The 23,413-nt window shown below is 36.7% G+C and overlaps 1 protein-coding gene across 1 annotated transcript; it reads left to right on the top strand.

Annotated features, from left to right (window-relative positions):
* Nucleotides 1-5,267: 5,267 nt before the first annotated feature.
* LOC149829527 (ABC transporter G family member 39-like) lies at nucleotides 5,268-22,578 on the top strand. Its single transcript, XM_090016226.1, has 9 exons — nucleotides 5,268-5,355; nucleotides 8,812-9,113; nucleotides 18,819-19,408; nucleotides 19,799-19,959; nucleotides 20,277-20,380; nucleotides 21,169-21,289; nucleotides 21,336-21,520; nucleotides 22,242-22,396; nucleotides 22,479-22,578. The coding sequence occupies exons 1-9, from the start codon at nucleotides 5,268-5,270 to the stop codon at nucleotides 22,576-22,578; spliced, it is 1,806 nt and encodes a 601-aa protein (XP_089872352.1).
* Nucleotides 22,579-23,413: the final 835 nt, after the last annotated feature.

Raw genomic sequence — 23,413 nt, 5'->3', positions numbered from 1 at the left:
ATTCGTTTTGACAATCTGAATGTTGAAGCAGATGCACAAAAGACAAAAAGAGCACTTCCTACTCTGTGGAATGCTTCCATCAACTTCATGGAGGTATCATAATCATCATCATCATTAACATCAAACGCTTTGATCCGATTAAGTGAAAACATGACACTGTGTATATGGTCTCACTAAAATGAACATAAAGATGTAGATCTACTTACTGAGTGAAACACTAAGTCGTGTGTTTACGTAATGAAGTTCCATTAATATCCGAAGTTCTATATCAGTACTCCACAACCATGGAGGAGTGCACCCAGTAACATGCAACGGTGAGTCAGGCTCTCCTGACCGCAGCATAGCGACCAACGGTGGGGGTGCTCGGCATCTCTTTGGTGAGAATTTTATTGTCATAAAGAAGCTGGAAAGACGCGGTTGCATGCACGTGGTGTTCTGGTACACAATTAGTGTGTACTACTGATTCCTGTGGTTTGGACTAAGATTTTCATCTTTGTTTTAAGCATGATCAAACACATAAGTTTTAGTTTGTTTTTGTACCTATAATCTTGTCTAGTTGGAAGCAAGGTGTCTTAAGTATGAATCATACTCGTCCTAGGGTTTGTTGAATATTTTTGTTTTTTAAGTAGGAATGAAGTGCAAGCCGTAGTATAAGGCCATAAAGGATTACTTTAAGCCGATCTGGATACATATATATGTTAAGCCCGTAGATGCGTTCATGGTCAAATTACTAAAGATGAGGCCTTCAATTATGTTTTTTTTTGGATGAAAACTTGGTTCTTTTGAACCGAAAATTTCAAAACTTTTGATTTTTTTTATTTACTGGATCAGAATCCACTAATTTAAAGGTTGATACTCGTCAAACAAAACAGATCAAATGTGTCAGATTGAGTATAAATGACTTGCACATATGACTTTCAACTCGTTGACACCATGTGCACATGCACGGAGAGACTCTCTCTCTCTCTCTTTCTCTCTCTCTCTCTCTCTCTCTATATATATATATATATATATATATATTATGAGACTGAACTATTAGGCCCCATTTCTTGTTTTGCCCCATAGGTTTTAAGTGTTTTATGAAAGATCTCAACTGTTGGATGTGTTTAGCATGCACAATTTAGAGGAAATCGATCATTGAATCATATTTTTTTGATGAAAAAACAAGTTTTTTTGAGATGGAAAAATTGGATCACTGAAAACACCTAAATAAAGTTAGATTCCGACGATCCAAAAGCCGATTTCTACAAAACCTATGGATCACATCTACGGTGTTGGATGTGAGAAAAAGTACTTAAAACTATGATTTTTGAAGGGGCCTAACACTACCTAACGAAAAAGGGGCCGTAATGAATACATTCCTTTATATATATATATATATATATATGAGTTGATTTAACATTATGCAAGTTATTTTTTATGTTGGATGAATTCAACCTTATGAAAATAACTAAAATAAGGTTACTTTTTTAGGTAAAAAAGTAACTTTAATAGTTTCATAAATCTTTTTTTTAAGTTGCTTTACTCTTCAATTCTCCAAGTTCAAAAGTTTTGTAATGCTAAAAAAAGTAACCATGCATTTTAAATATAACATTCTTTTAAAAGTATTTGTCATTTTAATATAATTGAATATTTCTATTATTAAACACTAGTTTAATGTTAGATTAACCTTATATATAAATATGTGTGTTCGGGCACAAAGTGCCAATAATATTTTATAATTTATATTAACTATTGCATGTATTTGCACATTTTATAAATTAATAGATGGTTCTGGAAGACTTTATCATTGTTATTCTAAACAAAAATAAATTACACTTGACGTTATGCAGATATACATATGGGGAGGCCAACATCATAGTTTTTTTTTTTTGAAAGGAAAGCTGGGGTTAGGCAGACCCTACCTCTATACCATTGGGTTTTGAACCTCCAACATCCCAACACAAGGTGACATGCACTGGCTGCTCTTACCACACAACGGGGTCGATGTCATAGTTGTCTTCAAAGCGATCTAATGCCAAATGATATTAGAAAATACAAAAGTGTATCCTAGTGTATAATTCACATTTCAGCATAGAGGGATGATTTAATAAGCAGAGAGGGTGTTGTGTGTTACTGACTTCATATCTACTAGTTTCTGTGGAAGCAGATCAGGTCATGCTGAACAAGAGCCTTCTGCTCATGCGAAAATCATGTGGCACTTAAAAAAACTATTAAAAAATAAAGCATCATGTGATCCTTATTCTGTCTGCATCAATTCATCATTAAATATGCCAAGAAATTGGTAGTATGGGTACTGTTGCGTCATGTGAGAAGAGGAAAGGAAAGTGAAACGCAGAATAAATACCAATGCAGATAATAATTTTAATCATGGGAATACTCACTTCTTTTGAGATATCAGTATTATATTGTATCGAGTTAAAGAGTCGTTTTTTGTTTGTTCTGCAATGGATACCAATGCATATACTACTATTTGATTGCTCAATAAACTGATGCGTTGCACTTTTCACAGGAAATGTTGGTGAGCTACATGAGAGTCTTTCGTGACAAGAAGACGGTGGGCAAGGTGTTGGATGATTTGTCAGGCATCATAAAGCCATCTCGGTACCACTTCTTTAGCTTCATGTGTCCCTCGGCATATTGTTGCACCCGATTCAGTCCCTGTTTTGGGCTTGGGCCTGTCCCATGGTACACTGGTGTCTAGGCTCGGCCGAGGTCCACAGTAACATGAGGTTCTCCTCTTTGGTGAGTTTGAGACCGGTGGACTCATGCTCAATCTCTATGAGCTGAGCAACTTGCAACTCGACTCGTGAGCCGTCTCTGTTCGAATAATGCATACTGCACCGTACCCGACACGGAACAACATCTATCAGGCTTATAGGACTGTTTCAGTGCCTCATAAATTAATGGGCGTCTTTATTCGGTTCTGGTGATGGACCACAAAAGTGAACATCCTATGGCCCGAATGGGTAAACCCATGTTCCTTTCAAAACTAATTTGCATGAGATGTGGGTTTAATTGATCATATGGTACGTCGGCACTGGCTTCTGCACAAGATACAACCCATTAAATGGGCTGCGCATGAGTAGGTGTCAACGGGTCGGATCTGGTTTGAACCCATGTGAGTTCAAATATGGATCTTTCTTTGAGGTTCTGGTACAGGATCTGGATGCAGGTCTTATTGGGTTTGCTATAAGAAAACCACACCTGGGTAAAGATTACATGAACCATACCTGATCCATTCGTGGTAAAATTTTATATATATATATATATATATATATATATATATATATATAAATTATCATTTTTTATATTGAAAATTCACGGTTCTTAATCAAATCTCAGGTCAGGCCAGGGTCTAGTATACAACAACAACAACAACAACGCCTTCATCCCAAAACAATTGGGGTCGGCGCGTAGCTAGGGGGGGGGGGGCAGATTTTTTTTTTTTTTAAAGCCCAGTCCTAGCCCAGCCCTGATTCCATATGAAATAGATTTTTATCCATTTTTGTAGCCCAGCCCAGCCCAGCCCAGACCTGACTGCAGCAAATAGTTTGATTTGTTATTAATAATTGTAGCTATTTTTTATTTTATCTCAAAAAAAAAATTTTCGGGGGCGCTGCCCCCGAACCACCGACTATCGCACAAATACTTTTTTTTAGCTACACCCCTGTTTGCCCCCCCCCCCCCCCACATGAATCCTAGCTACCAGCGGTATATATGAACCAAAAAAAAAAAATCATTCTGGGTCTTCCACATGAATCCTTCTCCTCCAATCATTTCTATCCAATGCCATGTCCTCGGTGAGGTTCAAAGCATTCATATCCTTTCCTATCATCTTCATCCGTGTCTTCCTAGGCCTACCCCGACCTCTTTTAACTAATATATTTTCTCATTTCTCCATCCTTCTAACTGGAGCATCATTTCTCCATCATTCTCTCTCATCTTATTTTCAATGGTCTAGTATAACATTTTATAAACCGTACCCGGCTCCACCCGGCTCCGTATACTAATCGGATCCTTTGGGTCTTACCCAGTTTCTAATTGAATCAACTTTTTTATTACCAAACCCAGACCCTATAGGGTTTCAGGTCAGGTCCTGGTCAAACCCTACCCATCGACACCCCACTCTTTGGTGCTGCTGTGGTGAATTCCTCAGTTGTTGACCACGGTCCATCTCCAAGATGGACAGCTCTCAGCCACGGTTGTCAGTATTCGGTATCTGTGATACTGAATCAATTTTCTGAACGGTTCAGAGAATCTGCCTGTTGGGATGCTGAAGCTGAATCAGTTATTTTTACATTTCTAGTATAAAAATCATTGAAAAATAATAAGAAAAAGCGAAACATTATAAAAAATATTAAAACATTTTAAAAATATTAAGAATCAGCTGAGGTTCGAATGGGTTCGTCATGAATTGATTTTGGGCCGATACGATACTGCTTTCAACAGCATAAACCTCATGTTTGGTGGGTCCATGATCCATCTAAAGAAAAGGAATTAGTAATGGCATCACCCACAATACGCTTAAGGGAGTTTGCTCTGCATGAACTTTCTTCCCTTCACTCTGCTGCCTGATATGTTAGAAACAGGCAACCAGCTCTACATAGGATCCATACACCACCAGAATCATGATATGGATCTGGGAATGAGTTTATGGCTTCACATTTAATGCCCTAATAAATTCAGAACCAGACCCATTGTGGTCCTGTATATAGTGTACAACAACAGTCGGCAAAATTTCATCGGCCATTTCCATCTCTGTAATGATCTCATTTGGTTTTCCATCACAATAATATAATGGTGATTTATTACTGGGGTAACTGGGTATTGTGTTGATGTAATTTTTCTTTTCTTTTTTCTTACCATCTAATGTTTCATGGTTGCTATGTTGTTGTTACTAGGATGGTTCTGGTCCTTGGGCGCCCCGGTTCGGGAAAGTCGACCCTATTGAGAGCACTAGCTGGAAAACTCGAACCTGGTCTAAGGGTCAAAGGGAAAGTAACATACAATGGTTTGGATGTGAACTTGGTACCAAAGCAGGCGAGCGCGTACGTGGGCCAGCATGACCTTCACCAAGGCGAGTTGACCGTGAACGAGACGTTGGACTTCTCATACAATTTGTTTGGTGGCAGCACCATATCCGGTAGGTCAATCACGAACCCAGACCGTTCACTTTGCTTAGGGGGATGGGGCCTTGTTGCCCCCACTTGTTTGTCAGGCCCGCGTCTCCTCCTCTGCGGGGATCGGCCTCTTCTGGCGTGACAATGGCGTCGGCCCCCGGAGATCAACTCTCGTCCGCGTCTGCCATGACTGGCTCGCTGCGGAAGAGCGTCCCGACACCGGAACGCACCGGTTCTGTGCAAAAAAAATTGCTCTCTATCGGAGAACGCGCCGGCAGAGAGCATTTTTTTTTTAAATTTAACGACGGATATTATCCATCGCTAATTTAAAATAGCGAAGGACTCACGATGGATCATGTCCGTCGCTAATCCGTCGCAAATTAGCGACGAAAGTAACGGCGGATAAGTTCTGGCACTACTTAGCGTCAAAAAATTCGCGATGAAAGTTATCCGTCGCTAATCTGTCGCTAAACTATTTAACGATGAATTAACATCGGATTAGCGACGGATTTAGGTGATCGCTAATCCACAGGCTTCTTGTAGTGTATGGATACAACCTGTCAGCTGTGAGGTTCAACAGTGAGATGGAGGGTTGTCAGGTGGAGTGGCACACTTTCAGTGTGCAATATTGTGATTGCACCTTACCTGTAGTTGAATCTAGGTGCACCCTCGTCCATGATAATCATGGTCCATGGCAAAGTAACAGCATGCTACATAAAAGAGTGCTGCATTAGTAAGTAGAGCCTAACGCATGGTTTATTGCTTATTAATAATTAACTATTACTTAGGGATGTTAACCGATCGATCGGATTTTATCTGATATCTGACCAAATCCGATTCCGTTTAGTCAGAGTTGGCAAGTCAAAAGCATATCCGATTGTAAGAGTATATGTGGATATATGGATTTCATTTTTGCTACCAAATTTGATAGATATCCGAATTTTATGGATGTCCCAATACATTATATGTAAAAATCCGGTTATTGGTATTAGCTTACACATTGGGACCTGAATCAGAATTGGTTTCCATTTGGTCAACATCTAATTATTTGGATATGGTATTGGCCACATCTGCCCCGAGTCTGAACCGTTTATATCCCTATTATTACTGCATCTTGTATTTGTCTCGGTGGAATAGTTTAGTTTGGTTCCAAACTGCTTTCCATGAACGCATGCTCCATGGACATTTCATTAATTGATCATGTTTCCAGTGGGATGCAAAGCACACCCTTACTATGTGTGTGGATTTTTACTGAATTGAGCACAGATGGAATCCATTTCCATAAAATGCTTTCCACGAATTAGGTCTCCATGAGCATTTCAGTGGGTCATGTGTACAGGACAAGAAACACGATCTTAGTGCATGTTTGGATTGGTGGAATTTGGTGGAATTGGAATCCAATTCAACGAATTGATTTGCACCTGACAGCTTGTTCATTAGCATGAAATTTTCAAGAAATAAAGCTTACGGTATTAGTACAGATCCGTCCATTATTAGTGTATTTAAGCATGATGCCTTTTGCAGTTTCCATCTATATAGTCAGTTCTACCAGTACCTATTTGCCTGATCCAAACATGAGCTTGGATTTGACCACCCTTGTAACTGGTGCGGGCTTAGTAAGACTCTGTTTGAGACCTTGCCTTAAAGAAGGAAACACCATTTCTATGCGTTGCCAAAATATGGCTTTGCTAAAATACAATGTTGAGGATGGAGTTGCCAAAAACATCCTCATGCGATTGGCGTTGAAGTATGGTGTTGGAGTTGCCAACTCCATTCCCAATGCAGTGTTTTAGCTACACCACTGCCCCTAAACAGTCACAGAGATAGCACTGGGGAAACCCCAACATGCCTCTGATTCAAGGCTCCCACACAGAGACCAAATTCTATTCAGATATTTGAGTTTGACAAATAGTCCATCCAAAGGCATATATACCATTGAAAAGTGCATAAAAACCAAATTGGTTATGTTCATCCCCATAGTCATCCATATCTTCATATCCCTTGTTGAGATTTCATTGTTGGAAGTTGTTTTGATAAAATCAAACTCCATGGATGTGATCTGCATCATTCATTTAACGAAGATCGGCATTTAAATTGTTGAAATCCTACTTGTGTGCAGTTTTTTGGTGATACAAAAATCAAAGGTTGACAACACACAAAATTTTATGTGAGCACTTCAGGAGATAATATAATGGAAGCAGAGTGTTTTTAATGTTATGAAAAGCTGGAAGATAAGGAATTGTCTGTGCGAGTGAAAGCAAAAATCATGATAGAAACAAGCCGAATGAATGTCTGTCATCGAGTAATACAAGCTTTGGAAGGAAGGGATCCAAGAGAGGAGTTGTCTATTAGATTTGTTACATATTTTGTACAATTTTGATAGGGTTAACATTATCTATAATTACTATAATGCTTAATTTTTTATTAAAAACTTAGCACAGTTAAGAGAAATTAGGCTGACCCTTGATAGAAAGCTAAACTTTTGTATACAATCATATCATAACAAGTATTGGATCAATGAACAGGTTGGGATCGAACTAACCCCGGCTTAACTATAAAAAAAAATATAATTTTATGATTTAAAAAATCATATGATGTATTTCACAAAAAATACTATAAAGGTTGATTTATATTAAATTGACCATGCTCAATCCATTTATAAGGTCAAATTTGATTAAAACAACTTGCATCATAAATTTACATGTTAGGCCTTTTCTTGTTTGACCAGTAATTCATGGACAATTTAAAACTGATTATTGTTTATTTGTTTGCTTTTTGGAAGAAATTCTGTCAGAAATTTCTAGAAGAGAAGAGGAAACGGGTGCCCAACCCGACCCGGAGATTGATGCACTTATCAAGGTCATATCATTTGGTGTTCAATGTGACAAATTTTGCTGTTATCAAAATGAGCACAAAAATTGCCTATGCATTTGATTGACGCTAGATCTTGTGTCATTTCAATTTTGTTAGGCTGCAATGACGAAAGGAAGAAACCTGACAATCGAGTACATAATTGAGGTGGTCATCTTTTACTCTTTGTTGCTTTTGCAATTGTCCAATGTTTTTAGCAGATGCCTTGTTTTGGGTTAGCACTATAATGAAACCATTTTTTTTTTCACTTTACATGAAATGATATATGCCTACAAGCATATTGACAATTGTATGGGTAATATTTTGAAAATACTGCAATAAGTAATTAACATGGTATTCTAGTAGGTATTTTAATAAGCCAAAGTATCAGCAATGTTTATCTCGATATTATCGTTCCAAGGAAAATATTTACATTATACCAGCCATATTCAGTGGGAAAAAATGTCTTTTTCTTTTCTTCTTACATAATTTCCTAGTTTTCAATTTATTTTCTTTTGCCAATTTTTTGCTGTTGACAATGGATACAAGGAAATTGATGCCATGACGTGTTGCATGCAGGTGCTTGGTCTCTCTATTTGTGCACATACGATGGTGGGTGATCAAATGAGAAGAGGAATATCAGGAGGTCAAAAGAAGCGACTTAGCATTGGTATGGAATTATACTTATGCAGAAGTTCCTAAAGAATAATGTATCTCATGTCCTTGAAAACGTGTTCACGTGACCTAGAGTATGCTTAAGGCGATTTGGAATTTAGAATTTTTGTTGATGGTGAATCTAGAATATCTATATATTATAAGATATATTTGTGCAATTCAGGAGAGATGTTGGTCGGACCTGCTAGAGCCTTATTCATGGATGAGATATCAAACGGTTTGGATAGTTCCACAATGTTTAAGATTGTGAAATTCCTCATGCATATGGCGCATGTCATGGAGACTACCATGGTAGTAACACTGCTGCAACCATCATCAGACACCTTTGAACTCTTTGATGATATCATACTTTTATGCCAAGGGAATATCTTATATCAAGGTTCGCGGGAGAAGGTTCTAGATTTCTTTGAGTTCATGGGATTCAAGTGCCCTGATAAAAAGGACGTGCCTGATTTTCTCTTAGAGGTACATTCCTAACTTTGTAAATATGTTTACATGCACTTACGATAACTAAAAGTATCATTTAGCACGACAAGGTGGTTATGCACGGATTGGATTTCATCAAAACTCTGAAGTTAAGGGAACATTTGGAAGGGTGAAAGATGCAGGAAAAAATGATGTAAAGTGAAAAAATCTGTATGAATTTTTTGACCCTTTCAAAACAGAGAAATTTTTTTGAGGAGTTTTTCTAAAAAGTACATTTTTTTGATAGAAAACATTCCTTCAAAGAGTAAAAAATGTTTTCAGGAAAATTTTGTGAGCCCTCTCTCAGTAGAAGGTTCGGACCCTCTTCCTCCCCCCCCCCCCCCCCCCCTCTCCACCATCTCACTGTCACTGTCACCATCCACCACCAACCACCCACCATCTCATTATTTATTTGAGACCCTCTCTTTCATCATCTCACTACCACCACCACCAGCACTACCATCTTCTCTTGGAAGATAAGGAAATGAGGAGAAAGTGTTGGTAATTTTTGTTCACAAAATAACTTATATTTAAGATGGAGGAAGGAAAGAGATGTATGGTAAAATAAAAAAAAATGAAAGGCAACATACATCTCATTAATGTTTAAAAAAATGTATACATATATAGAGTCTATTACTTGACACACACTTATCCTCTATGTGACCACTACTCCATGTTATACTTAACCACAAAACAATATTCTTAAAAAGTAGAAACTACCCAATCCACTACTTCACTTCCTATTTTTTTTCATCCAACATTCTACCCTTAACTAACCACAACTCCACTACATGGTAACTCCCTACGAACATCAATCCACATTTTCTCCCCCTTGATGTGAGAACCCTGATACACCCAATGACTCTAAATTTAATAAATTTTTTATATGGTAAAAATTTGGTGAAGCCATATGCAAGTTTGTCATTGGTGCTACAATACTTGACTACAATTGCTCAATTTGCTACAACTTCACGAATGAAATGATGTTTGAGTTCCATATGCTTCGTCCTTCCATGTAACATTGAATTTTTTGCCATAGAAATAGTAGCTTTATTATTGAATAATATTTCTGTTGCTTGCAATTGTTTGATCACTTGAATGCCTTTAAGGACTCTCCTCATCCAAATCGCTTGGCAAGATGATGTTGTTACTGCTACATATTCGGATTCAAAGGATGATAATGCCATCAAACTTTGTTTATTTGAAATCCAAGATACGACGCCTGATCCAAATGTGAATACAAAGCCACTTGTATTCTTACTATCATCTAGTGAACCTGCCCAATCACTATTAGAAAAACTATACAAATTAAAATTAGTAACTGGTTTAAACCAAATGCTAAAATCTGAGGTTCCTCTGATGTAGTGAAGAATTCTTTTCACAGTTCCAAAATGATGAACATTTGGCTTATGCATAAATCTGGAAACTAACCCAACTGCAAATAAAATGTCAGGTCGTGTATGTGTTAAATACATTAGGCTGCCCACCAAACTTCTAAAATATGTTTCATTTGCCATAACTGTCCCATCTTCAATTTTGAGCTTTTCACCTACATTCATGGGAGTTGAACTACTTTTGCAATCTTTCATATTGAACTTCTTGAGTTAGTCCTTCTGCATATTTTAATTGGGAGACAAATATTCCATCATTAGTTTGCCTTACTTGAAGACTCAAAAAATAGTGTAAATGCCCTAAACCAATCATTTCAAACTCTTTCATCATTTTAATCTTAAACTGACCACAAAGTTTCTTTGAAGAGCTGGTATATATGATATCATCTACATACACATACATAACCAAAATTTTATTGTCTTTCACTTTAATATATAAAGTGGGCTCATTTTCACTTTTGTGAAAACAATTTTGGTGAAAATAGGCATCCAACCGGTTGTACCAAGCTCGAGGAGCTTGTTTAATACCATATAATGCTTTCCTTAAATTGTATACTTTCTCACTATAACAAACAAGTGGATTAGCGACGACCTAAATCCGTCGCTAATCTGTTGCTAATCCGTCGCTAACCAGATTAGCGTCGGAGTAGCGATAGATATCTTCCATCGTGAATTTTTCGACGCTAATAAGTGACGGCATACATCTGTCGCTCATTGCGTAGCTAAGTAGCGAGATACTGTATCTGTCGCCAGTTCCGTCGCTAAGTTGCGACGGAATAATGAATGACAACTTCTGTCACAAGGCCGTCATTACTAAACGGCGACTTCGGTTTGGCGACGGATTTACAACCATCACTAATCCATCGCTAACTTCAACGGTAATAATAAATAGCGACGGATATATCTGTCGCTAATCCGTCGCAAAAAAGGGAAAAATATAAAAAAATATTTGAAAATTAAATATCGAGAAAAAATTTCTCGTGCTACAATTTATATTTCTTGTACAATTTATATTCCCTGTGAATAAAAAACAAAATACACATAAAAATATATATAAAAGGAAACTAAAACAATTAATCGTTCCACTTAAAAATTCACAAGTTTTAATTATTTACAATTCAACATTTACATTTTCAAAACAAAAAAAAAGTAGAACAAATTCAACACATTAATCTAATCATCTCCAAGATTTTGTGTGTCTTCTTCTTCATTGCCTTGATCTGTCCCTTCAGCTCCACTACGCTGATTATAGCCAACAACCTACACAAGAAAAGAAAGGTCAGTATTGATAAACAAAATATATTGAAATAAATTATACACTATATGCGATTCTATCATGAATGATGTATTCTAAGGCAGTAAAAAAACTCTATATGTGATTATATCATGCTCATATGTGTTCTAAGGCAGTTAGAAAAACTCTATATGTGATTCTACCATGCTCATATGTGCTCTAAGGCAGGCAAAAAACTATATATGTGATTCTATCATGCTCATATGTGTTCTATGGCAGTCAAAAAACTGAATATGTGATTATAAATGCTCATATGTGTTCTAAGGCTGTCAAAAAAACTTTATATGTGATTCTATCATGCTTATATGTGCTCTAAAGTAGGCAAAAAACTTTATATGTGATTCTATCATGCTCATATGTGTTCTAAGGCAGTAAAAAGCCTTTATATGTGATTATATCATGCTCATATGTGTTCTAAAGCAGTCAGCAAAACTCTATATGTGATTCTACCATGCTCATATGTGCTCTAAGGCAGACAAAAAGTTGTATATGTGATTCTATCATGCTCATATGTGTTCTAAGGCAGTCAAAAAATTGAATATGTGATTATAGCATGCTCATATGTGTTCTAAGGCAGTCAAAAAAACTTTATATGTGATTCTATCATGCTCATATGTGCTCTAAAGCAGGCAAAAAACATTATATGTGATTCTATCATGCTCATATGTGTTCTAAGGCAATTAAAAAACTCTATATGTGATTATATCATGCTCATATGTGTTCTAAGGCAGTCAAAAAAACTTTATATGTGATTCTACCATGCTCATATGTGCTCTAAGGCAGACAAAAAGCTGTATATGTGATTCTATCATACTCATATGTGTTCTAAGACAGTCAAAAAACTGAATATGTGATTATAGCATGCTCATATGTGTTCTAAGTCTGTCAAAAAAACTTTATATATGATTCTATCATGCTCATATGTGCTCTAAGGAAGGCAAAAAGCTTTATATGTGATTCTATCATGCTCATATGTGTTTTAAGGCAGTAAAAAAACTCTATATGTGATTATATCATGCTCATATGTGTTCTAAGGCAATCAGAAAAACTGTATATGTGATTGTACCAAGCTCATATGTGCTCTAAGGCAGGCAAAAAGCCATGTATATGTGATTCTATAATGCTCATATGTGTTCTAAAGCAGTCAAAAAACTAAATATGTGATTATAGCATGCTCATATGTGTTCTAAGGCAGTCAAAAATTTTTTATATATGATTCTATCATGCTCATATGTGCTCTAAGACAGGCAAAAAACTTTATAAGTGACTCTATCCTGCTCATATGTGTTCTAAGACAGTAAAAAAACTCTATATGTGATTATATCATTCTCATATGTGTTCTAATGCAGTCAAAAAAACTCTATATGTGATTCTACCATGATCATATGTGCTCTAAGGCAAGCAAAAAACTGTATATGTGATTCTATCATGCTCATATGTGTTCTAAGGCAGTCAAAAAATTGAATATGTGATTATAGCATGCTCATATGTGTAATAAGGCAGTCAAAATTTTTTTATATGTGATTCTATCGTGCTCATATGTGCTCTAAGGCAGGCAAAAAACTTTATATGTGATTCTATCATGCTCATATGTGATCTAAGGCAGTAAAAAAACTCTATGTGATTATATCATGCTCATATGTGTTCTAAGGCAGTCCGAAAAACAGTATATGTGATTCTACCATGCTCATATGTGCTCTAAGGCAGAAAAAAGTTGTATATGTGATTCTGTTATGCTCATATGTGTTATAAGGCAGTAAAAAACTGAATATGTGATTATATCATGCTTATATGTGTTCTAAGGCAGTCAAAAAAACTGTATATGTTATTCTATCATGCTCATATGTGCTCTAAAGCAGTCAGCAAAACTCTATATGTGATTCTACCATGCTCATATGTGCTCTAAGGCAGGCAAAAAGTTATATATGTGATTCTATCATGCTCATATATGTTCTAAGGCAATCAAAAAACTGAATATGTGATTATAGCATGCTCATATGTGTTCTAAGGCAGTCAAAAAAACTTTATATGTGATTCTATCATGCTCATATGTGCTCTAAGGCAGGCAAAAAACTTTATATGTGATTCTATCATGCTCATATGTGTTCTAAGGCAATTAAAAAACTCTATATGTGATTATATCATGCTCATATGTGTTCTAAGGCAGTCAAAAAAACTTTATATGTGATTCTACCATGCTCATATGTGCTCTAAGGCATACAAAAAGCTGTATATGTGATTCTATCGTACTCATATGTGTTCTAAGACAGTCAAAAAACTGAATATGTGATTATAGCATGCTCATATGTGTTCTAAGGTAGTCAAAAAAACTTTATATATGATTCTATCATGCTCATATGTGCTCTAAGGCAGGCAAAAAGCTTTATATGTGATTCTATCATGCTCATATGTGTTTTAAGGCAGTAAAAAAACTCTATATGTGATTATATCATGCTCATATGTGTTCTAAGGCAATCAGAAAAACTGTATATGTGATTGTACCAAGCTCATATGTGCTCTAAGGCAGGCAAAAAGCCATGTATATGTGATTCTATAATGCTCATATGTGTTCTAAGGCAGTCAAAAAACTAAATATGTGATTATAGCATGCTCATATGTGTTCTAAGGCAGTCAAAAAAACTTTATATATGATTCTATCATGTTCATATGTGCTCTAAGGCAGGCAAAAAACTTTATAAGTGATTCTATCATGCTCATATGTGTTCTAAGACAGTAAAAAAACTCTATATGTGATTATATCATTCTCATATGTGTTCTAAGGCAGTCAAAAAAACTCTATATGTGATTCTACCATGATCATATGTGCTCCAAGGCAGGAAAAAAGTTGTATATGTGATTCTATCATGCTCATATGTGTTCTAAGGCAGTCAAAAAAATAAATATGTGATTATAGCATGCTCGTATGTATTCTAAGGCAGTCAAAAAAAAATTATATGTGATTCTATCATGCTCATATGTGTTCTAAGGCAGGTAAAAAACTTTATATGTGATTTTATCATGCTCATATGTGATCTAAGGCAGTAAAAAAACTCTATATGTGATTATATCATGCTCATATGTGTTCTGAGGCAGTAAGAAAAACTGTATATGTGATTCTACCATGCTCGTATGTGCTCTAAGGCAGAAAAAAGTTGTATTTGTGATTCTGTTATGCTCATATGTGTTATAAGGCAATAAAAAACTGAATATGTGATTATATCATGCTTATATGTGTTCTAAGGCAGTCAAAAAAACTGTATATGTGATTCTATCCTGCTCATATGTGCTCTAAGGCAGGCAAAAACTTTATATGTGATTCTATCATGCTCATATGTGTTCTAAGGCAGACAAAAAACTGTATATGTGATTATATCATGCTCATATGTGTTCTAAAGCAGTCAAAAAAATGTATATGTGATTCTACCATGCTCATATGTGCTCTAAGGCAGTAAAAAGTTGTATATGTGATTCTACCATGCTCGTGTTGTATATGTGTTCAAAGGCAGTAAAAATATTATACTGAAATAAATTATATCCAATGCACCTAAGTTAAGGCAATCAAAGTTAAATGAAATTGAACGACATGCAATATATCGCATGAAACTTTCATACCTGAGAGGCACCTGCAATCGAAGTTCTCCTGTTCAGCAAAAAACTGTTGAACTCAGATCGGAGAACGTCGGAGATGGTGTCATGGAAGTAGTCACGCATTGTGTCCTTAATGATCTGGTGTACATCATCATCAGAAAAAATAGGATGCTTGGAGCTTATGTCGACGGAAGAAGTTTGTGAGTCGTGATTGGAGGAAGCAACGACAGGTGAGGTGTTCATATTACTCTCAAACCTGAACACACAACCCTTTTTGGGTTCACCTGCTGCAGTCACCCATGCTGCAGGATCAAATGATGAATGCTGAGTAGAGTCATCGCCATATCGCTCTACCATCTATTGCTCATATGCCTCCTACAAAATAATGTTTACAGTATGCATTCTACATTTCTATTTATTATTTTCATCTAAGACTACATCACGGTGAACAATTAACTTCTTTGAACCAAGATTATATAACCGATAACCTTTGGATTCATCAATATAGCCAACACAAATGCATTTTTCACTCTTTTTGTCTAATTTAGAATGATCACTTGAGTCAATTAGTGCATATGCAATACATCCAAAAAGTTTCAAATTACTTACATTGGGCCTTCTTTTGTTCCATGCTTCATATGGTGTTTTGCTCCTCATAGCCTTTGTTGGTGATATTCAATAAATGCACTGAAGTAGCTACTACTTCTACCCAAAAATTTAAAGGAAGTTGGTTTGCACTTAACATACTTCTAGCCATTTCCACCATTGTTCTATTTTTTCTTTCAACGACCCCATTCTGCTGAGGAGTCTTTCTTACTGTTAACTGCTTGCGGATTCTATTTTTCTTACAAAATTTTCCAAAATCATGAGTCAAAAATTCTCTCCCTCTATCTGTGTGTAAAATTTTGATAACACAACCATTTTGTTTTTCAACAAAAACCTTGAACTCCTTAAATTTCTCAAGGGTTTTAGACTTATGAGAGAGAAAATAGACCCAACTCATGCGAGAAAAATCATTAGTGAACAATAAAAAATATTTACTATTATTCATTAATGGTGTCATCATTGGTCCATATAAATTTGCATGTACTAACTCCAATGGCCTAAAGCTCTCCATGTCTTTTCAACTGAAAATGACAATTGATGTTGCTTCCCATAAACACATCCTTCACAGATGTTTTTTGGGGATATAATCGGTGGCAGCCCAAATACCATTTTCTTTTCACTAAGAAGTTTTAACCCATTAAAATGCAAATGACCATATCTCAAGTGTCATAGTGTAGATATATCATCAATATTAGTAACTAAGGCATGATAATCAAAACATGAAGATTAAAAAAAAACATGTGATTTTGGGTCATACGAACTTTGGCTAACAACCTCTCATCCTTCATTATTTCACATGCATTATTTTTTAAAATAATGGAACAACCATTTTGTATAAGTTGATCTAGACTTAGTAGATTTTATGCCAAACCAGGTACATAATATACATCTTTGATAAATTTGTGTTCACCTGATCTAAAACTTAATTCTACTATTCCTTTCCCCACAATCTGAACTTGATTGTTATTGCAAATCCAAACTTTTAATTTTATTGACTCATCAATGCTTTTGAACAAACTTTTCTCACTAGTCATGTGGTTACTACAACCACTATCCAAAAACCACACGTCTTGACTACTAAGATTTAAATTTGTGCTGGTGAGAAAAATATTGTTGTCTTTCTCCATAAAGTTTACTTGTTGTTTTGCCTTCTCAAAACAATTTGCTTTGAAATGACCAAACGTTTTACAAAAGAAGCATTGTTTACCTTTGAAATATTTGTTGCCTTGATTATTTTTTTCAGCATTGTTGTTTCTTTGGTAGTTTGACCTTCCACCTCCTCTTCCTCTACCACGATAGTCACTTCGGTAACCTCCTCGTCTTCGACTTCTACTGCCATTTTTTTTATTACTACTGCTTGCTTCTTTGTTATCAATTTTAAATGAAAAAGTATGCTTAATCACATTTTTTGTACCTCTGTTCATTTGTTGTTCATGTGCCAATAATGACCCCATTAATTCATTTAAGGTATAAACAAAAAGATCCTTGGATTCCTCTATAGCAGTAACTATATGATCAAACTTAGTTGATAAACTTTTTAACACCTTTTCAACTACCTTTTGATCATCAATACATTCTCTAAAGGTTCTCATTTGATTAACAATAATAGCAAGCCTTGAAAAAAAATTGAATCGACTCATCGCCTTTCATAGAGAATGTTTCAAATTCTTTACGTAGTGTTTGGAGCTTGACTATGGTGATCTTCTTGTCACCATGAAATTCTTGCTTTAGTATGGTTCATGCCTCCTTTGATTTAGTCGCATTCGTATTTCTCAAAAATATGACATCTGTCACGGCTTTTTGCAACACCAACAATGCCTTAGCATCCTTCTTGAGACTTTCTTTGGCATCATCATTTTTCTCCCTTGATTTGTTGGCATCTGCTTCTGCATAACCATTCTCAACAAGATCCTATAAAACTTGTAAAAGAAAAAAGTTTTCATTTTTATATTCGAAAATTCATAATTCTCACCATTAAAAATTGGTACCAAGAACTCTGATAAATTCAACGTGTTTGGGTTACTGGCCATTTGCCTTACCTCACTTCAATCCTCTTACCATGGATTGTTTGCACCAATGGACCCTTTTCAGATTTGAACCTGGCTACTCTGATACCACAACTTGTTGGTAATTTTTGTTCTTCACAAAATAACCTACAGAAATATTTAAGATGAAGGAAGGAAAGAGATGTATGGTAAAATAAAAAAAAAGGTCTCATTAATGTTTTAAAAACTGCATACACATGTATAGAGTCTATTACTTGACACACACGTATCCTCTATATGACCACTACTCCATGTTATAAGTAACCATAAAACTACTATTTCTAAAAAGTAGAAACTACCCAATTCACTACTCTACTTATTTTTTTTTCAACAAACATCAACCCACAGGAAGAGGAAGACGAGGAGAAAGAAGAGGGGTCATTTTCATTTTATTTTTCTCGTGCACACAAACAAGTAATTTTTTTATTTAAAAAAAATTTATTATATCAAAACTTTTCATATATAAACACATTTTTTTCTATGAAAAGTTTTCTTGCATCCAAACGTGGCTATGAGAGTTTTTGATACGAGAAGTTTGGGAAAATGTGAAAAAATGAGAGAGAGGAGGAGGGAGGAGGGTGGTGAGATGGATGGTGGTTGTGACGGTGAGATGGTGATGGTGTGCTTGGGGAAGAAAAGTACTCAGATGGGTGACTTCATAAGAAATCCTCGTGTTGCACCTCTTAGAAAAACAAGAAAAAGATGACGATGTGGTTATACAAATTAAAATTTCGTACAAATTCAAGATGACTCCTATCCTAAAGTCGAAGATGTGATTCAGGTGACGTCCGGGAAGGATCAATCGCAGTACTGGGCCAACAAGAACCAATGCTATAAGTATGTTCCGAACCACGAGTTTGTCGAGTCCTTCAAATCATACCAAATGGGCCATGGAGACTTACATAAAACATTCTCCAAGGGAGAGGGTGAGCCTTTGGCATTGCCACCCAAGTCCTTTCATGTAAAGAAGTGGGATTTGTTCAAGAAAAGCCTGTCGAGGGAGCTGCTGTTTGTGAAGAGAAACAGCATGGCGCACACGTTCAAAGCAGTTCAGATCCTACTGTTGGCCATCATCGTGACGGCAACCTTCTCCCGTGGGAAGGATCCGTTGCCGATCAACAAAGATCTTAACAGGCTGCTGGGCGCCATATACTCTGGCGTCGTGGTGTTGATGTTCAATGGCATGGTTGAACTCACCATGCTGCTTATGAGGCTTCCTGTGTTCTACAAGCAGAGGGATCTGCAGTGCTATCCATCATGGACCTTCTTACTGCCATCAGCACTGCTTCATATCCCTATCACATTGTTCGAATCAGCCATATGGTTGTCGGTAACCTACTTCCCAATTGGTTTTGCTCACTCTGCCACCAGGTATGCCTGTCTGCCTGTATGCTTATCAAGATTGGATTTTGTTTTATTTATAGAAAACTAGTTGATGAGTAATTAATTCTGAGTATGATGTTCACCCAACTGTGTATTAGTTAGTCCCTGTGAAAGGAGTTCCACTTATTTGGTAGGGACGACTTGTGAACCTCACCAAGTTCAAGGGACGTCACAAGCTTGAAACTCACGAGGGGCATCCCTTGCTATAAGTTCGAAGCTGAGTGTATTCTCAGGTGGGCAGGGGAGAACCTCAAAGATTTTATCAACCAGATGCCGAGTTTTCCCTTGGCCTAATAAAAAAAAAGGCAGTCCCTGTGAAATGGAATCTTAATTAATGCTGCATTTGTGTCCCTCACAAAATTCTGTGTGCTCTTGTAGGCTATTTCGGTTGTTCCTGGCATTTGTTTGCATAGGAGAATCTTCGGTCGCTCTTAATCGTCTCATAGCTGCAACTGCGAGGACCCAAGTCGTTTCCAACATCTTAGGGATTACCGTCCTTGTGATCATATATGTTCTTGGGGGTTTTGTTATTTCTAAAGGTAGGCTCTTCCTCTCTTACGGAGAATGCCCTCTATGTTAAAATTTTTAAATACTCGCATCATTTCCAATAATCAAGGAGCTTTTCTGCAAGGGTGCTGCACTATCCAGGAAAGCATCCTGCTTGCCCATAAAAATGCTTGATCATTAAAATAAAAAGATAAAAAGTTGGATATTACCTCATGAATCAGAGTGTGAGCTCATCCAATCTTAATCCTTTAAATTAAATCCAGTAGTTTATGATGTTTTTCTTTTTCAAGCTGCAATTTGCCATATCTCTCAATAAAAGGTAGTGAACTTTGCTTTCTTGTATATTCAGATGATATCCGTCCTTGGTGGATTTGGGGCTACTGGGTGTCTCCTGCAACATATGCTCAAAATGCGGTGGTGGTTAATGAGTTCCTAGATGAAAGATGGAACAAGGTAAGATGGGGACCGTGTTTGTGTGATCGAACGATTTTCAAAGAAATCTGTTTTCGTGAGATACAACAGTAAAAACTCCAAGCGCTTCATTTACCTGGTTAGGGAGGCCGCAGAAAATCATGGTGCACATTCACGTCTTATTGGTAAGATGTGATTGCACATTGATCCGGACTCGTGGGAGGACGCTCTTTTGTGCACAAAAATTTATGAGACCTGTCATCAGAAACCTACAAGCTAGCTCCATTTCAACTTACGGGCCTCTCTCTCATATGTGATCATTTCCTTTTTGCAGCCAATGCGTGATGGGGACACAGTCGGCAAGTCCTTCCTCAGAATGAGGGGAATGCTTTCCGATTCATATTCTTATTGGATTTGCATCGGAGCTCTATGTGGATTTTGCGTGCTCTTCAACACGCTCTGCGTAATTGCTTTGACTTATCTCAGGGGTATGAACACGTTGCCAATCTCTACGTCCAAGTAACCAAAAGGCACCTGATCTCACCATGAACACCACCAACATCCTCAGCCTGAAGTGTTGATGCGTTCACCAAAACAAGTTTACTGCACGAATTTGTCCTCAGCTCCCATTTATTAATGGAAACTGGTGTCATGGCCTAGTAACGTGTTTGAAAAAATAAGCACCATGATCAGATGGAGCAGATCCCGCGATCGGGTCCAAGAAAACACAGAAAATTGCTGCGCGTGTAGTGTTTTTTTGTGTTTTGTGTTTGATTTACACAGAAAGTCATTATGCAGGTAGCGATTTTCTGTGTTTATATTTTACACAGGACATCGCTGCACACGTTAACGATTTTCTGTGCTTTCTTTGGCCCGAGTACTTTGTAAAGTACTTGGCCGGATCACCTAACCACGGCTGGGAACTTGGCTTTTGGATTCTACTGTGGATTGGTGAGTTGCTATAATTAATCGATGTGATGCATGGTGATTCTTGTAGCCCCACAAGAGGCTCACTCAAATGTTGCAACCGTTCCGGCTGATGATAATAAAGTGCACGACCGAGGTGATGCCAGTCCCTGCTTCGGCTTAACAAATGGGACTCCTGAGAGACGGATGGTGTTGCCGCTCCAACCTCTAACTCTTACTTTCAAGCACATAAACTACTATGTCGACATGCCTGCGGTAAATCATGCATCCAATTCTTTGCTGTTCTGTTGTTCATTGGAGTGCTTGATCATTTTAACATGATTTCATATAAAACACCATTTTCAAATTTTCATGAATTCTATCTGACGGACGTCACTTACTTGGTTTGTTAAGTAAAAAATAAGTTTTGGACCATGTGACTGCTAAGTAGGATTTCCAAGAGCTTCAAAAATAAAAAAGCCTATAATCTGTCAAAATTTGACAATGTTTTTAATAAAAAAAATTGATGATTTATAAGTCCTATTTTTATGTGATCTTAGCAAGCAGACCATGTTGAAAAGAGGGCATGTTAATTATATATTCAATTTGCACCTATGAAAGTAAGAAAGATGGCAAAGTCATTTCAACATGACCAATTTCTGTTAATATTAGCAGGCATTAAACTATTTGAAATCATCAAAATAGTGACATTTAAAAAAAATATATTCAGTTAGTCTAGGAGTATCTTTTGTTTTACGAAGAAAAGAAAATTTCGTACAAATTTTTTTAAGATATATCAAAAGGAACTTTTGTAACTTTAATTTGAAAAAACAAAAATATGTTTTTTATTGAAAATCAATTATATATTTTCTTAATGTCAACTCTTTTGAAAGTATTTTGATCACTTCAATTAGTTGAACATTGTTAACAGTAATGATGTGCAACTTTGTCCTGTATGCATATTCTTCCTTTTCAACTTTTAATTTGTGAAGCGCAGGAAATGAAGAAATATGGGGCAAGGGAGAAGAAAATCCAATTGCTGAAAGATGTTACCGGTGCTTTCAGACCAGGTTCCCTTACAGCACTGATGGGGGTGACGGGTGCCGGTAAAACAACATTGATGGATGTTTTGGCAGGAAGAAAGACAGGAGGGTATATAGAAGGAAGCATTAGCGTGTCCGGCTATCCAAAGAACCAAGAAACTTTTGCCAGAGTATTTGGCTATTGTGAACAGAATGATATACATTCCCCTTACATTACTGTTCGAGAATCCCTTCTTTTCTCCGCTTGGCTTCGACTACCCGCAGAGATTACACCGGAGACTAGAGCTGTGATTCCCTCATCCATTGATAGTTTTATTTTAATTCGCTACGATTGTAGTTTTGTCCATAGCATGAAACCTATGTCACATGGATACTCCATTTTGGCCCTCACATCGTATTCCTTTAAATGCTATTCATATTGAAAAATTCATAAAAAAAATGGCTGTGCATCCGCATACCCACAGCCGTATCCATGTGACATAGCATGAAACTCTAAAGAGTTTGATGCCATATATAAATTAATGTCCATTCTTTTAATATTGAGTTATTTTCACAATGTCAAAGGCTCAAAGCCTAATATACATTAGGTTCGGGTGCAGAGATTCGTGGATGAGGTGATGGAATTGGTGGAGTTGAATGGATTGAAGAGTTCATTGGTGGGTGTTCCTGGTTTGTTTGGCCTCACTACTGATCAACGCAAGCGCCTTACTATTGCAGTGGAGCTGGTTTCCAATCCCTCCATAATCTTCATGGACGAACCCACAACTGGGCTCGATACTCCAGCCGCGACCATCGTCATGAGAGTGATGAGGAACACAGTTGATACTGGACGTACAGTCGTTTGTACAATTCATCAGCCTAACACAGAGATCTTTGAATCATTTGATGAGGTAGATATTGGCAACTGTGTCAGCACCTCACTGTCTAGTAGACACACCAGTTTTCCAACAAATTTTAAATATTTTGTGGTTGAAGCCCTATGGGACTAATCTACATAGTACATAACATGTTCTGGATTCTGCAACTGTATTGTGTAAGTAGGCTTTTAGGAATTTTAAAAATCCATAGCCCACAATATACCAAAATTGTACGATAATAAAATCAAGTTTTACATTAAAACAACTCT

This window comes from Nuphar pumila, chromosome 8 (genome assembly GCF_984573655.1).
Source record: "Nuphar pumila chromosome 8, dmNupPumi1.hap1.1, whole genome shotgun sequence".
Lineage (NCBI taxonomy): Eukaryota > Viridiplantae > Streptophyta > Magnoliopsida > Nymphaeales > Nymphaeaceae > Nuphar > Nuphar pumila.
The sequence above is the reverse complement of the archived record's forward strand: the minus strand, read 5'-3'. Positions and strand labels throughout refer to the sequence as shown.